This window comes from Adelges cooleyi, unplaced genomic scaffold, assembly GCF_023614345.1.
Source record: "Adelges cooleyi isolate 19-005CV unplaced genomic scaffold, UGA_ACOO_1.1 ACOO_flye_CR_arks_rails_tigmint_CR_PRNA_2, whole genome shotgun sequence".
Lineage (NCBI taxonomy): Eukaryota > Metazoa > Arthropoda > Insecta > Hemiptera > Adelgidae > Adelges > Adelges cooleyi.
In genome coordinates this window covers 484,733-501,694 of record NW_026095860.1, presented here as the reverse complement: position 1 = coordinate 501,694, position 16,962 = coordinate 484,733, and the positions used below count along the sequence as shown (strand labels likewise).

The 16,962-nt window shown below is 37.6% G+C and overlaps 1 protein-coding gene across 2 annotated transcripts in view; it reads right to left on the bottom strand.

Moving 5' to 3' along the window:
- The window catches only part of LOC126833224 (uncharacterized), a 120,197-nt gene that overhangs the window by 22,109 nt on the left and 81,126 nt on the right, over positions 1 to 16,962 (bottom strand). For both annotated transcript variants that reach the window (XM_050564421.1, XM_050564422.1), the window contains exons 83-115: positions 16,618 to 16,932; positions 16,203 to 16,529; positions 15,719 to 16,036; positions 15,336 to 15,644; positions 14,846 to 15,169; positions 12,619 to 12,951; positions 12,214 to 12,528; positions 11,803 to 12,138; positions 11,416 to 11,721; positions 11,012 to 11,323; positions 10,631 to 10,951; positions 10,236 to 10,565; positions 9,497 to 10,150; positions 9,100 to 9,405; positions 8,698 to 9,012; positions 8,294 to 8,614; positions 7,756 to 8,082; positions 6,716 to 7,684; positions 6,340 to 6,645; positions 5,953 to 6,270; positions 5,512 to 5,841; positions 4,719 to 5,378; positions 4,350 to 4,658; positions 3,975 to 4,280; positions 3,572 to 3,892; positions 3,178 to 3,507; positions 2,442 to 3,098; positions 2,064 to 2,375; positions 1,689 to 1,994; positions 1,247 to 1,567; positions 854 to 1,183; positions 461 to 775; positions 43 to 384 (exon numbers count right to left, since the gene is read on the bottom strand). In XM_050564421.1, coding sequence (XP_050420378.1) covers positions 43 to 384; positions 461 to 775; positions 854 to 1,183; positions 1,247 to 1,567; positions 1,689 to 1,994; positions 2,064 to 2,375; positions 2,442 to 3,098; positions 3,178 to 3,507; positions 3,572 to 3,892; positions 3,975 to 4,280; positions 4,350 to 4,658; positions 4,719 to 5,378; positions 5,512 to 5,841; positions 5,953 to 6,270; positions 6,340 to 6,645; positions 6,716 to 7,684; positions 7,756 to 8,082; positions 8,294 to 8,614; positions 8,698 to 9,012; positions 9,100 to 9,405; positions 9,497 to 10,150; positions 10,236 to 10,565; positions 10,631 to 10,951; positions 11,012 to 11,323; positions 11,416 to 11,721; positions 11,803 to 12,138; positions 12,214 to 12,528; positions 12,619 to 12,951; positions 14,846 to 15,169; positions 15,336 to 15,644; positions 15,719 to 16,036; positions 16,203 to 16,529; positions 16,618 to 16,932 — 12,201 coding nt within the window. The remainder of the gene's footprint in view (positions 1 to 42; positions 385 to 460; positions 776 to 853; positions 1,184 to 1,246; positions 1,568 to 1,688; positions 1,995 to 2,063; positions 2,376 to 2,441; positions 3,099 to 3,177; positions 3,508 to 3,571; positions 3,893 to 3,974; positions 4,281 to 4,349; positions 4,659 to 4,718; positions 5,379 to 5,511; positions 5,842 to 5,952; positions 6,271 to 6,339; positions 6,646 to 6,715; positions 7,685 to 7,755; positions 8,083 to 8,293; positions 8,615 to 8,697; positions 9,013 to 9,099; positions 9,406 to 9,496; positions 10,151 to 10,235; positions 10,566 to 10,630; positions 10,952 to 11,011; positions 11,324 to 11,415; positions 11,722 to 11,802; positions 12,139 to 12,213; positions 12,529 to 12,618; positions 12,952 to 14,845; positions 15,170 to 15,335; positions 15,645 to 15,718; positions 16,037 to 16,202; positions 16,530 to 16,617; positions 16,933 to 16,962) is intronic.

Here is a 16,962-nt window from a genome sequence, read left to right as displayed (position 1 = left end):
TAGTTTGTGTTGTAAATATCAATAGTAAGATAATATACTCACGTTCTTGAGGCTTAGGATAACAACTTGTAAACGGATCACCAATCATACCATAAGGACATACACACATAGGAGTATGATTTATTACATTGCATTCAGCGTTGTATCCACATGATCCAGGACAGGGATCTTTGCAATGTTCGTTCATGCACGCCTCATTTGACGGGCATTCAGAGTTAATAACGCATTCAGGTCTACAGTTGGGTGGGCTGCCTGTATATTGTGAAAGACAGCTGCAAGATGGTACGCTGCCGTGTCCAACACATTGAGAGAATGGGCCACATGGCGAAGGAATACACGGGTTGATATTTTCTTCTGGTGAATATTGAGGAACTGATGGTGGAGCTTCGCAAATGAAATGATAGGGGTCAACGTTATTAATTATACTATTATACAAACAAAAATAATTAAATATACTCACGAGGAATTGGATGACAGTGGGTAAATGGATCTCCAGTGTATTTTAGGCGACACGTACAAATGGGACTGTGATTGATTACTTTACAATCAGCGTTTTGACCGCAAACACCAGGGCATGGATCAGAACATTTTTGATTGATACATGCCAAATGGTATGGACACTCCGAGTTGATTAAACACTCTGGTCGACAACCAGGCGGGCTTCCTGTATAATTTGGTAGACAAGAACACACAGCTTGTTGGTTTACATCGCGACATTGACTGTTCGGTCCACAGGGCGATGGTGTACATGGATAAACTGGCTGTATTTCAGTTTCTAAAAAAATAAATTTTCTTTAAGTAAAACGAACAATTTTTTTTTATAATTTGTAGAAGTATTTATTTAAGCTATTACGTTGAGGGGGTATGATATGACAATAACGGAATGGGTCTCCGGTGTATCCGTTGTAACAGGTACACATCGGTGAATGGTTAACTACTTGACATTCAGCATTTTGACCACAGGTTCCTGGACATGGATCTCTACATTTATTCATCATGCAGGCTTTATTGGAAACACAATCGGAATTAACTGTGCATTCTGGTCTGCAGCTTTCATAAGGATTTCCTAAGTATTCTGGCAAGCATGAACAAGATCCTGCACCATTCTGTTCTTTACAAACTGCGTTTGTACCACACGGCGATGGTACACATGGATTAATGTACTCTTGAGGTACAGGGTCTTCTAAATTAATAAATAAAGTTATAATTAATAAAAAATAAAAATCTTATAAATCGTTGAATTTACCTTGTTTGACTGTACATAAAGTAAATGGGTTTCCAATATAGCCTTCTTGGCAATGACAAGTCGGCGAATGACTAATGACTTGGCATAAAGCGTTAACGCCGCAAGAACCTGGGCAAGGGTCGCGACATTTCATGTTTATACAAGCCAATGTATAGGCGCAGTCACTATTGGTAACGCATTCAGGTCTGCAGTTGGGAGGTGAGCCAGTAAATTCTGGGTTGCAAGAACAGGATGGAGAATCATTGTTGACTTGACATTGAGCGTTGGGTCCACATGGTGATGGTATGCATGGATTTCCAACTGGCTCTGGTATATCAGCAGCTAAAACATTTAAGTATAATTTTAACGATACGGAGTGTTTCTATTTGACAGTTTAACTTGATTAGATGATATTGTAAATAAATTAAATTCATAAAATATTGACATTATACAGTGTACTTACGTATTTGGTAGCAATTACTAAATGCATTTCCAGTGTATCCTGGTTGACAGCTGCATATTGGATTATGATTGATTACTTGACACAAAGCATTAATACCACAAGTTCCAGGACATGGGTCTATGCATTTTTGATTTGAGCAAGACTGATGAAGTCTACAGTCAGAGCTAGTAATACATTCTGGTCGACAAGACGGAGGAACTCCTGTATAACCTAACACGCAAGAACAAACTGCTTGTGCATTTACTTCTCTACATTGACTGTATGGTCCACATGGAGATGGATTGCAAGGTTGGTATATTTCTGGTGCTACATATAAAGAAAATAATGTAAATGTAAGAAATAATGAGCCTATAATAATTGTTTTAAGCTACAAACCATTTTGTAAAGGACTACACGAGACGAAGGCATTGCCTTCCATTCCTTCTGGACAACGACACATGGGTATATGATTATAAACATCACATATAGCATTTTGGCCACATGTCCCAGGACAAGGATTTGTGCATTTATTGCGCATACAGGCCTTATCTCTAGCACAATCATTATTTAATACACATTCGGGTCTACAACCAGTATAAGGATCACCAAAGTGTTCATTTATACAAGAACATTGCCCATTGGAACATATTGCATTTGGCCCACAAGGAGATGGATTACACGGATCCGAGTAAACTGGAGGTTGTGGAGCTAAAATACCAATAGTTGTTAATTAGCTGTTGAAAACAAATACTATTTTCACAAATCAATATATACCTTGAACAGGTCGGATGTCACACTTTGTAAATGGATTTCCTTCGTAGCCATCAGGACAAACGCATATCGGCATATGGTTAATTACACTACATTGAGCTCCCCAACCACAAGAACCTGGGCACGGGTCCTGACATTTTTCTCGAATACAAGCTTCATTACTTGGACATTCAGCGTTCATTATGCATTCTGGCCTACAATTTGGTGGGTTACCAATGTACTGTGGCAAGCATGAGCACGAAGGCGTTTCTCCGTGTTCTCTGCATTCCGAATAGGGACCACATGGTGACGGAATACATGGATTACTATACACAGGTTCATCTTGAGGTCGAGAAGGCGGAGGTGTTGGTATTAAGTAGCAACTCGTAAATGGATCACCAGCGTAACCGCTCACACATGTACATATGGGATTATGATTTATTACTTTGCAATTTGTGTTTTGACCGCAGCGATCAGTACATGGATTAATGCACTTTTGGTTGATACAAGCAAGATGTATAGGGCATTCAGAATTAATTAAACATTCAGGTCGACAGCCAGGCGGGCTTCCTATGTAGTTTGGTAGACAAGAACACACAGCTTGTTGGTTTACATCGCGACATTGACTGTTCGGTCCACAAGGTGATGGCGTACAAGGATAAACTGGCTGTATTTCAGTTTCTAAAAAAATAAATTTTCTTTAAGTAAAACGAAAAAACAAAATTGTATAATTTGTAGGAGTATTAATTTAAGCTATTACGTTGAGGAGGTATGCTATGGCAGTAGCGGAATGGGTCTCCAGTGTATCCGTTATAACAGGTACACATAGGTGAATGGTTAACTACTTGACATTCTGCATTTTGGCCACACGTTCCCGGACACGGATCTCGGCATTTATTATTCATGCATGCTTTATTTGATTGGCAATCTGAGTTAATGATGCATTCGGGTCTACATTCTTCATACGGATTTCCAAAGTATTCAGGTAAGCAAACACATGATCCAGCTCCATTTTGTTCTTTGCATATAGCATTCGATCCACAAGGCGATGGCACACATGGATTTACGTATTCTTCGTGAATGGGTTCAGCTAAGATAAAGGAAAAAATATTTATGAAATTCAAGTTAATTAATCTATTGCTGTTTAAATTTACCTTGTTGTGGTGTACATTGTGAAAACGGATCTCCTACATAACCGACTGGGCATGAACAGCGAGCTGTATGACTTACTACTTGACATTCAGCACTTGGCGCACAAGCTCCTATACAAGGATTCTTACATTTCATATTAATGCAAGACAAATGTATTGGACATTCGCTATTCGTGACGCATTCAGGTCTACAGTTAGGTGGTGTTCCTGTGTAATCCGATAAACATGTACACGAAGGTGAACCATGGTTGTCTCTGCATTGTGAGTTTGGTCCACAAGGTGAAGGAATACATGGATTACCAACCGGTTGAGGTGTGTCCGCAGCTATAATTTAACAACGTTTTTTAAATAAGTGAAAACAAATTATGATTGTAATCATAATAAAGATGAATTATAATTTCCTTACGTCTTTGATAACATCTGACGAAAGGATTTCCTATTAGGCCAGGAGAGCAGCTGCAAATCGGACTGTGATTTATTACTTGGCATGTTGCTCCCACTCCGCACACTCCAACACAAGGATCAATACATTTCTGATTTGAACACGCTTTATTTAAATTGCAGTCTGAGTTGATCGTGCATTCTGGTCGACATGATGGCGGAACGCCTTGATAACCCATTATACATGAACAAATAGCTTGTCTATTATATTCTCTACATTGACTATTGGGTCCGCATGGTGATGGACTACACGGATGAATATCGACTGGCACTAATAAAACATATTTATATGTTTAATATGACTTTTAAATTAAAATTATTGTATTATAATTTATAATACCATTTTGTACTGGAGAGCATAATATAAAAGCATTTCCTTCCATCGATTCGGGGCACCGACACATTGGTATGTGATTGTACACTTCACAAATAGCATTTGTACCACATGTACCTGGACAAGGGTCCTTGCATTTATTTTTAAAGCATGCTTTGTCTCTAGGACAATCATTATTAATAACACATTCTGGTCTGCAGCTAGAGTAGGGGTCCCCATGATATTCATTAATACACGAGCACTGACCATTATTACAGACAGCATTTTGACCACACGGTGATGGATGACAAGGATCCACATCAATAGTTTCTGGAACTAAATTGTTAATCGTTTAAAAATAAAAAAATAAAAACATTACTTGTGCCGTTTACTTACTGTTTTGAATTGGTTTAATAGTACATGAAGTAAATGGATCTCCCGTGTATCCTTCACGGCATATACAGTTTGGTGTATGATTTATAACGTTACAATATGCGTCAACCCCACATGAGCCAGGGCATGGATCTTGACACGTTTCTCTTATACATGCTAAACTATTTGAACAGTCGTTGTTTATCACACACTCTGGTCTGCAATTCGGTGGGCTTCCAAAGTATTGTGCACGACACGAACAAGATGGAACACCACCGTGATCCCTACACTCCGAGTATGGGCCACAAGGTGATGGTACACAAGGATTGGTGTAAATAGGTTCATCTTGAGGTGGTGGTAAAGAAGGTGGAGGTCTTGGATAGCAACGAGAAAATGGGTCTCCTTCAAATCCAGATTTACATGTGCAAATAGCGCTGTGTTTTATGGCTTTGCAGTTTGCGTTTAAACCACAAGGACCAGGGCATGGATCAACGCATTTTTGATTAATACATGTGTATCTGTCACTACATTCGGAACTGATAATGCATTCTGGTCTACAACCAGGAGGACTTCCTTGATACATTGGCAGGCATGAGCAAATGGCTTGTGAGTTTACTTCTTTACATTGGCTATTCGGCCCACACGGTGATGGTGAACATGGATTGATTGCTTCTGATTGAACTACTGTATTAACAAAAATAGTATGCATTAAAATGTGGAATTAAAATATGGACTAGGGTCAGGTGGAGTATTTTACTATTTTTTTACAATATCTCAACTTGGCCCTACTTCTAGATATTAAAATAATGATACATACTCTGAGGTGGAATAATTGTACAGTATTTGAATGGGTCTCCTGTATATCCGTTATAACAGGTACACATTGGCAAATGGTTAACAACTTGACATTCTGCATTTTGCCCACAAGATCCAGGACAAGGGTTTTGACATTTATTTCTAATACATGCTTTGTTTGATGGGCAATCTGTGTTACGTGTACATTCATACCGACAACCATCATACGGATTTCCCATGTATCCGGAAAGACAGCTACAAGAACCAGCACCGTTTTGTTCTTTGCAAACAGCATTTATACCGCACGGCGAAGGTTCACAAGGAGATAAATATTCAATAGGGACGGGTTCAGCTGTAAAATATTTTTAATTAATTTTTTTTTACATGGAAGAACTAGGGGTGTTATTACAAAAAAAGTACTCGTGAGGCCTTAATGGTTAGTATTAAATCAACAACACGTTACCTTGTTGAATACTGCAAAGTACGAATGGATCACCAACATAACCAGGCAAACAAGAGCATCTAGGTGCATGACTAACGACTTGGCAGACGGCATTTTGGCCACATGAACCAGGACAGGGATCTTTACATTTCATATTGATACATGCTTTATTGTACGAGCATTCGCTATTAGAAATGCATTCTGGTTTGCAGTTTGGAGGCGAGCCAATAAATTCTGGTAGACACGAACACGAAGGTGTATCTCCTTTTACTTGACATTGAGAGTTAGGTCCACATGGAGATGGAACACATGGGTTGCCAACAGGCTCAGGTAATGCCTCTGTTCAATTAATTTAATAATTAGTCGAATTTCAAAAACTAAAAATAGATGTACTGCAAAATAACTTACGTATTGTATGGCAACGTGTAAACGGATCACCTGTCATGCCAGGTGGACAACTACATATTGGGCTATGATTTATAATTTGACATTTAGCGCCTACACCACACGTTCCTACACATGGGTTTATGCACTTCTGGTTTGAACAGGATTCAGTTAAATAACAATCCGCATTTATTGTGCACTCTGGCCTGCATGATGGTGGGCTGCCAACATATCCAGTAATACACGAACATACCGCTTGATTATTCACTTCTCTACATTGGCTGTTTGGCCCACAAGGAGATGGTCTACATGGCTGAGTTGTGACTTGTTCTAAATAAAAACGAATTTAGGCGTGATTTTCATACTTAAAATTAGCTTAATTAAAAAAACTAAAAAATACCTTGTAATACTGGTTGACATTGTGTAAATGCATCGCCAGCCATATTTTGAGGGCATCGACACATTGGGATGTGATTATAAACCTCACAAATGGCATTGTAACCACAAGTTCCAGGACAGGGATTAATACATTTATTTCTGATACACGCTTTGTCTCTCGAGCAATCATCATTAAGAATACATTCCGGTCTGCATCCAGTATACGGGTCTCCTTGATACTCAGGTATACACGTACAAATGCCATTGTTACAAAGAGCATTTGAGCCACACGGTGAAGGATTACACGGATCTAATTGTACATCGGAAACTACCGGAATTTGCGGTTTTGGATAGCAACTTACAAATGGATCGCCGGTAAATCCATCAGGGCATTGGCAAATTGGAACATGATTTTGTACATAGCATGTTGACCCGCTGCCGCAAGAACCTGGACAAGGGTCTCGGCATTTTTCTTTCATACATGCATGATTGCTTGTACATTCTGCGTTGATAGTACATTCTGGTCTACAATTTGGCGGGCTTCCAGTGTATTGTGGCAAACAACTACACGAAGGATATCCTCCATAGTCCCTGCACTCTGAGTAAGGACCGCAAGGGGAAGGAACACATTGATTTATAGGTATTAGTTCATCTTGTGGTGGCGGTGACTGTATTGGTGGGATTAAGTAACACCGAGAGAACGGATCTCCAGTATATCCTTGACGGCACGTACATATTGGCCGATGCATAATTGTCTTGCAATCAGTATTTTGGCCACACTGTCCTGGGCAAGGGTCTGTGCAGTGCTGATTTATACAGGCAAGGTTGTATGAACAATCTTGACTTATAAGGCATTCAGGACGGCAGTTTGGTGGACTCCCAATGTAATTTTGTATACATGAACAGACAGCTTGATTATTATTTTCTCGACATACACTGTTAGGTCCACAAGGAGAAGGTGAACACGGATTTATTGGTTCAGCTTGAATTTCTAAATACATTTTAAAAAATTGTATTAATATTGCAATACCTACATAATTTGGATGTTATTAGCTTTCTTACGTTGAGTAGGGATAATATTGCAATATCTAAATGGATCGCCTGTGTACCCATAATTGCATGTACACGTAGGTGAGTGATTGATAACATGACATACAGCATTTGGCGCACAAGTGCCTGGACAGGGATCCAAACACTTATTTCCAATACATGCTTTACTGGAAGAACAATCGGTGTTAATTGTGCATTCAGGACGGCACATTTCATAGGGATTCCCAAAGTATTCAGGTAGACAACTACATGAACCAGCACCATTTTGTTCTTTACATATTGCATTGGCTCCACACGGAGATGGGAAACAAGGATTTAATGTTTCTTCCACTGGTTCCGCTAAAATTCATTGAGAGTTATAATATAGTAATTATTAATAATGTTAAATTTAGAAAAACGTGAATTACCATTAAATTGTAACTATCATATTTCACCTGTCTTTCCGTCTCACCCCAACCCTACTTACTCAGAACCCTATACAATAGACCAACCCCCTCTCCCCAGTTAATATTATCCCATACAATATAATTAGAGTTAAATAATTATTTACCTTGCTGTATAACACATTGCGTAAAAGGATCTCCAATATAGCCTGGATAGCATTCACATCGAGGACTATGACTAATTACAGTGCATTGAGCATTTAGAGAACAAGCTCCAGGGCAAGGGTCTATGCATTTCATATTTTTGCATGCTAAATGGTACGGACATTCGCCATTACTAATGCACTCCGGTTTACATTGAGGTGGTGATCCCACGAAGTTAGGCAAGCAAGAACACGATGGCGTCTGTCCTCTAACTTGACATTGGGAATTAGGGCCGCATGGTGATGGCACACATGGGTTTTCTAAAGGTAGTGGCTCATCTTGTGCTATAAACAAAGTTTTGTTTACGTAAATTATGATATTTTTATGCTAATAAGAAAATATAAAATAAGTTTAATTATAAGCTTACGAATTGGTCGACACGATGTAAACGGATTTCCGGTCATTCCAGGAGAACAGCTACATATAGGCTTATGGTTGTAAACACGACATATAGCTCCAATTCCACAAACACCTCGACATGGGTCTTGGCATTTTTGATTGCTACAAGCTTCATTTAAATTACAATCAGAATTAATTGTACATTCTGGACGACAAGATGGAGGTACACCCAGATATCCTGTTATACACGAGCAAACTGCTTGGCCATTATATTCTCTACATTGACTGTTAGGTCCACAAGGGGACGGGTAACACGGGTTGACGTTTTGAATTGGCGTAATATCTGGGTAATTAATTCATATATTTGAATGAACATATTTTACAAATATATTTATGTTATAATTATTTTATACAAGTGTTAAGTATTTACCTTGTTGCACAATGCAATTAATAAAAGCATTGCCTTGCATTCCGTCGGGACATTTGCACATTGGTATATGGTTATATACTTCACAAATAGCATTTATACCACAAGTTCCTGGACATGGGTTTTTACATTTATTTTGAATACACGCTTTATCACGTGGACAATCGTTATTCAAAACACACTCGGGTCTGCAGCCAGAGTATGGATCTCCTTGGAACTCTGATATACATTTGCATATGCCATCATAGCATTCAGCATTTGGACCACACGGAGAAGGATTACACGGATCAGAATATTCAGGTTGAATAGCTATTGAAACAAAAATGATTGAAATAATATTGGCTTTTTATAGTTTTTCAATCGGTAAGTGTATTAATGAAAAACATTTGGGACAACTTACCAGGCGGTGGTTTAGGTCTGCAACTTTCAAATGGATTTCCTTCATAATTTTCAGGGCACAAACAAATCGGAGTGTGATTGATGACATTACATAAGGCATTTATTCCGCAAGAACCTGGACATGGGTCTTGACATTTCTGCTTCATACATGCTTTATCTTGCGAACACTCTGCGTTAATTGTACATTCTGGACGACAATTTGGTGGATTACCCGTGTATTCAGGCAGACAAGAACACGAAGGTTGTCCATTTTGTTGTTTACATTGAGAGTAAGGTCCACAAGGGGACGGTATACATGGGTTGACATTTATTGGTTCGTATTGTGGTGGTGGAGGTGGAGGAGGCGTTTTATAGCACCGAACAAACGGGTCTCCCACGTAACCATTTATACACGTGCACACTGGGCTGTGATTAATAACTTTACAATTTGTATTTTGACCACAAGGTTCAGGGCACGGATTTGTACATTTTTGATTGATGCAGGCCAAACTTGTAGAACACTCAGAGTTGGTTACGCATTCTGGTCGGCACCCAGGAGGACTGCCCACATATAACGGAAGACAAGAGCAGACGGCTTGGTTGTTAACGACGCGACATTGGCTGTTCGGACCACACGGAGAAGGTGTACATGGATTTGTTGGTTCGATGTCAATTTCTGCAACAAGAAAGAATAGTTTAAATATAAATGACGTTTAAGTAACGGTTGTAAGGAAAATCGTGTCTCTTCGTTATTAACTTACGTTGCGGTGGAATCAAATTACAGTATCTAAATGGATCGCCAGTATAGCCATTTAAGCATGAACACATTGGTAAATGATTGACCACTTGACATTCTGCATTTTGACCGCATGTTCCAGGACATGGATTTTTACATTTGTAATTAGAACATGCCTTGTTTGAAGCGCAGTCAGTATTTACTATGCACTCAGGTCTACATCCTTCATAAGGATTGCCATAGTATTCAGGCAAGCACGTACATGCACCTGCTCCATTTTGTTCTGTGCATACAGCGTTAATGCCACAAGGTGATGGCTGACACGGATGTAAATATTCTTGAGGAACTGGATCAGCTAATGTACATATAAAATATTTTTGAATAATAAGGTATAAAGCATTAAGTTTAAATTAAATTTACCTTGATGTAAAGTACATTGTGAGAATGCATCGCCCTCATAGCCGTATGGACATTTACATATTGGCGAATGGCTTATGACATTACATTCTGCATTTGGAGCACATGATCCTGGGCAAGGATCTTTACATTTTCTGTTTATGCACGCTAAGTTGTACGAGCATTCACTATTAGAAATGCATTCTGGTCTGCAGTTTGGTGGGGAACCAATAAACTCAGACAGACAAGAGCATGATGGTGACTCTCCGTGTACTTGGCATTGAGCATTCGGTCCACAAGGAGAAGGAACACAAGGATTGCCTACAGCTTGCGGTGTATCAGCAGCTATAAAGTTTTAGTTCAAGTTAGGTATTTCTGTACTCTTTCTTTTAAATAAATACATACGTTTGTTATAGCATCTGGTAAATGGATCTCCAAGTTGACCTGGCGGGCAACTACAAATGGGATTGTGATTTATTACTTGACAGTTTGCTCCAACGCCACATATACTTGGGCATGGACGTCTGCACTTTTGATTTGAACAAGCTTCATTAAGATTGCAGTCAGAATTTATAGTACATTCTGGCCTGCATAAAGGAGGTGCGCCTATATATCCTGATATACATGAACAAACAGCTACTCCATTTATTTGTTTGCACTGACTGTTTGGACCACACGGTGATGGTAAACATGGATTGGTTACTTCAATTGGAGCCGCTAATTATAGAAAAATTAAATGTACAGATTAGAGTAGGAATAGTGAATTAAAAAAAAATGTTTTTTTCCTTTTAATTAGTTTTGATGATTACCTAGCATTGGTTGACAATGAATAAACGCATTTCCATTCATCCCTTGAGGACAAGTACACATAGGAATATGATTGTATACGTTACAAATTGCATTGGAACCGCACGTGCCTCGACATGGATCTTTACATTTATTGTTAATACAAGCTTTTTGAGATGGACAATCTGTGTTTAGGACACATTCTGGACGGCAACCAGAATATGGATCACCTTGGTATTCTGGTAAGCAAGTACACGCTCCGCTATTGCATTGTGCATTTGGCCCACACGGTGATGGATTGCATGGATCTGTGTATTGAGGTTCAGGAGCTATAAATAATTATAAAATTATAACTTGTTCACGTTTCACTACAATACTAGTTTTTAATAAAATAAATTTGAATTAATTACATGGTGTAGGCTTAATATAGCAGCTAGTAAATGGATCTCCTGTGTATCCATCAATGCAAGAACATGTAGGATTATGGTTATACACGTTACATTGTGCATTCACGCCACATGAACCAGGACATGGATCTTGACACTTTTGATTCATACAAGCTTTGTTTTTTGAACATTCTTCGTTTATTGTACATTCTGGTCTACAATTTGGTGGAGTGCCTATATAGTTATTTTGACAGGAACACGAAGGATACCCATTAGTATCTCTACATTGAGAATATGGCCCACACGGAGAGGGTACACATTGATTAATTGGTTCGCTTTGTACAGGCGGTGGCGGTAAATCTAAAAAAAATGTTTCAATGATTTAACTGTGTTTATATAATAATCAGATAAAAACATTTATCGTGTTGTACTTACATTGTACTGCATAGCAACTCGAGAACGGATCTCCGGTAAATCCTGCTTTACAGGTACATATAGGACTGTGGTTAATAACTTTGCATTTCGAGTTTGATCCACACGTGCCAAGACAAGGGTCTACACATTTGAAATTTCTGCATGCCTGTTCTTTGCTACACTCTGAGTTTACAACGCATTCGGGTCTACAGCCAGGCGGACTTCCTACGTATGATGGTTTGCACGAGCACACAGCCTGATTATTGATTTCCCTACATTGGCTGTTTGGTCCACAAGGAGACGGTATACACGGATTGATTGGTTCTGATTGTATTTCTAGACATAAAATAGTATGTATATCGGTTAACGGTGTGGTTTTATTTATTTTACAAAAGCGTATGAGTTAATTGATCAAATTGCACTTACGTTGAGGTGGTGGTATCGGTGTACAATATTTATATGGATCGCCGGTGAATCCGGTAACACAAACACAAGATGGCAAATGGTTAGTTACATAGCATTCTGCGTTTTGACCACACGTTCCAGAGCATGGATTTTGACATTTGTTTTTTACACATGACTTTTGAGGTACGCAATCCGAGTTTATTACACATTCGGGCCTACATCCTTCATATGGATTTCCGTAATAGTCTTGCAAACAGTTACACGACCCAGCGCCATTATATTCTTTGCATTCGGCATTCATACCACACGGTGAAGGTATGCATGGATTCAAAGGTTCTTGGTATACCGGGGTCGCTAAAATATTAATGTTAAAAAAAAATTTATATTAACAATAGTACATTGAAATTAGATGACGTTTAAATTGTCGTACTTACCATCGAATTAAAATTTGTTATACAATTATTTAGTAAGCTCTTACTCTTCTTTAACATCTGTTACATGATTAGTGGTAGCTATTCAAAAATTGAGCAGATATGATCAACATCATTTTGGAAAGGGAAACCTACTAGGTCTCAAAAAGTATTATGCTGCTATTGCGTGACTTATATCTATTATTTTATTTTAAATTCATGTTGCTATCTTACCTCTAAAAATACCGTAAATCAACTCTGAGCGGTTGGTACCTCTATATTAAAACGGACTAGAAATAACTTACCATCTTCAAACTTTTAAGGAACTATTTAAATAACTTACAGTCTCTTAATTTAGTTGTCAGCAAACAATTACTCTAATAATAATAAATTAGTGTATAAATAACTTATAATAAACTTATACTAATATAACTAATATAATAAAATTAAATACTATAGGAACATACATTTTTTATAGGATTCTTAAAATTGTAATTCAAAACGTCTTCAGAGATCTTTTATGTAACAGTACGTTACTATTGCTATTATATTTAAATATACTTATTTACATACATTTTATAACTGAGATAAACCATATAGTTATTAAATTATTGTACCTTCTTACGCTATAAATAAAATTAATTTGAATTTAATAATTGTATTACTATATGTATTAGATAGATAATAATATTATGTAAGTAAGTATATTTAATGGCATAGATTAAACATATTATAGATAGTCAATTCCCATATGTATTAATATATAATGCTTCATTTTTCTTTTATTTCATAGTAGCATTGCCATTATAAAATCCAAAAATGAAACCCTTCTCTTGACCAAATAGTGTTGTCAATTGATAAAATTATGTCTCCTATCTATAATAAATACATTTAATCTATGCTTATAAAAACAAACAGCAACTTCATATCGTGCAAACCAAAATACTATTAACTAAATATCACTATGTATAAAAACAAAATATATCAAAACGAAAAAAATTAAAGCTAAAAAAACGTATTTACAATAAACAACAATATTTGGTCAAACTTTACCAGCTACATGCTCACACGATGCAATATGAGTACCTTAAATCTTAATTCTTTTTTTTTTTTACATTAAAACATGCAACAGGTAAATGGTTTTGAACAAATCACATGGTTTTCGGTCGATTAAAAATCAATGACAGCATGCCACAAATTAAGAAAAATCATTGATGCTTATGATTTATTTTCTTTGCATTTATACTAATTATTATTTTGTTTGATGATGTATTGTATCCTGGTGATCTACTTTAGTTAAATTGAATTTATTATATGACTCATAAAATATGATTGAATGAATTAATTAAACACTAATCTGCTCAACCGTTGATCAAAGTAAAAAATTAATCATGGTAGTTTTATTTATGATATTATTATACTTAAATAAGGCTCATTATTGTGTAATAAGTCGGTGCGTTATAGGAAAAAAAATGCGTGTCGGTAATAATTGAAATCGAATGTTACAGAACGGATATTATGTATTATTAATTAATTATTTTTAATAGTTATGAGCGTTGTATAAGTTATGATTTATTATTATTATATTTATTTGTAATTACTGTCGTTTGTTTAGACCAAATACCAAGAAATACATCAACGATACAATTATTTTTTTAAACAAATCAATAAACAATTAAATAAAGCCAGGCATTCCGTATAATCTACGCTACATATAATATATGCCACATATGAATATAATAGCTGGCATTATTTTATAGTTTCAAAAACTAAAAAGCATAGCCAAACAAAATCGTGCAAAGCATAATGTTTATCATGCAAAAAAGATAAAATCTTACCTGGAACTGGTTGACAATACGTGAAGGGATCTCCTGTATATCCGTTGTTACAAGAACATATAGGAGTATGGTTAATGACGGAACACGCGGCGTTTGTGCCACACGAACCAGGACAAGGATCGGTACATTTTTGATTAATACAAGATAAATGACTAGGACATTCTGGGTTAATTGTGCATTCTGGTCTGCACGAAGGTGGTGCTCCAACGTAATTGGCCAAACAAGAGCACGACGGAACACCTCCTCGGTCTCTGCACTGAGAGTTCGGTCCACACGGTGATGGGACGCACACGTTTATTGGATCGGCCGGTAACGGTTTCACTTCTAAATGAATAATCAAAAATTAATCGTTTAGTTTATTTACGAAGAATAATATAGCTAACTTATGCCAGTTCGGTCGCCTGATCGCATGGCATTTCTGCCATGTGTACTGGGAGTTAATGGTATGGGTCACCGCTAAAAATTTCAATGATAACGCGTCGAAACTCACCTTGGACGGGATAGCAGTTCCTGAACGGATCTCCATTATGATTCGGAGGGCACGTACATATAGGACTGTGGTTAACGACTTTACAGTTTGCCAACTGTCCACAAGTTCCAGGACAAGGGTCTCGGCATTTGCTCATGAGGCACGCCTGAGTCAAAGGACACTCTGCACTAACGACACATTCGGGTCGGCATGCAGGTGGAGTTCCTATCATTGAACTTTGACAAGAACACACTGCATGACCTTGGACCACATGGCATACGCTGTTCGGTCCACATGGCGAAGGATTGCACGGATCTCTGGACGGCTCGTCTAATTGAAATTACAACGGAGCATATTAACAAAAACTGTCAAGATGAACTAAATTTGTTAGTTTCATCACAAACCTTGAACTTTAACCGGCCTGCATATTACAAATGCATCGCCGGCAGTTCCAGCAGGGCAACTACACGTCGGTATATGATTAACGACGTCACACAGCGCGCCTTGTCCGCATGTTCCCGGACATGGGTCTTGACATCTTTGGTTTAAACATGCTTTATTTCTGGGACAATCTGAATTCATTGTGCACTCTGGACGACAACCAGTGTACGGATCGCCGAAATAGTTTGGCAAACATTTGCAACCTCCATTATTGCAGATAGCATTAGATCCACAAGGTGATGGATTACATGGATCTGCAGCTGCTGTTGGATAGGTTTGTTCTAAACAATAAACCAATGTATCAGAATAAGAGAACTTATTGGATTTTTAAGTATAGTATAAGTCAGGTAGATTAGAAATTTACTCAGTGTACACTGTCATCAGACGTCAGTATAGAATATGTTATACACAAAATTAAATATTATATAAAAAAATAAATCAACTTACCAACTATTAATATGCATTGACTAAATGGATCTCCGGTGTATCCCGATATACAAGTGCAAGTAGGTATATGATTTTGTACTCTGCAATCTGTATTTAATCCACAAGAACCATAACATGGGTCTCGGCATTTATCAGATATACAAGATAATGTGGAAGGACAATCAGAGTTGACAACACATTCTGGTCGACAATTTGGTGGAGAACCAATAAAGTTAATCCGGCACGAACATGACGGTTGATTTCCAACCGGCCTACATTCAGAATTAGGTCCGCAGGGAGATGGAACACAGGGATTTGTTGGTATGGGTGGTTCATCCAACGGTTTCACTATGAGTAAAACAATTTATAATTTATTTTGATTCTTTGAATATAAACTATAATATTGATAATAACATAAAAAAATAATTTTTCATACTTGGTTGAGGATAGCATCTTGTAAACGGATCGCCAATCAGGCCAGGTGCACAGGTACATATTGGATTATGATTTATAACTTCACACCTTGCATTTAGTCCGCAAGTACCCGGACACGGATCGGTACATTTGTACTTATGGCAAGCTCTGTTAGACGGGCATTCATTGTTTACTACACACTCTGGTCTGCAGTTGGGTGGAGTTCCTTGGTATTCTTTTTGACAAGAGCATACAGCTTGTTGATTTACTGCCTTGCACTGGCTGTTTGGACCACACGGAGATGGATTACATGGTTCATACACTGTTGCTTGTGTCGCTAATTATTTGAAATAAATAATGTTATGTT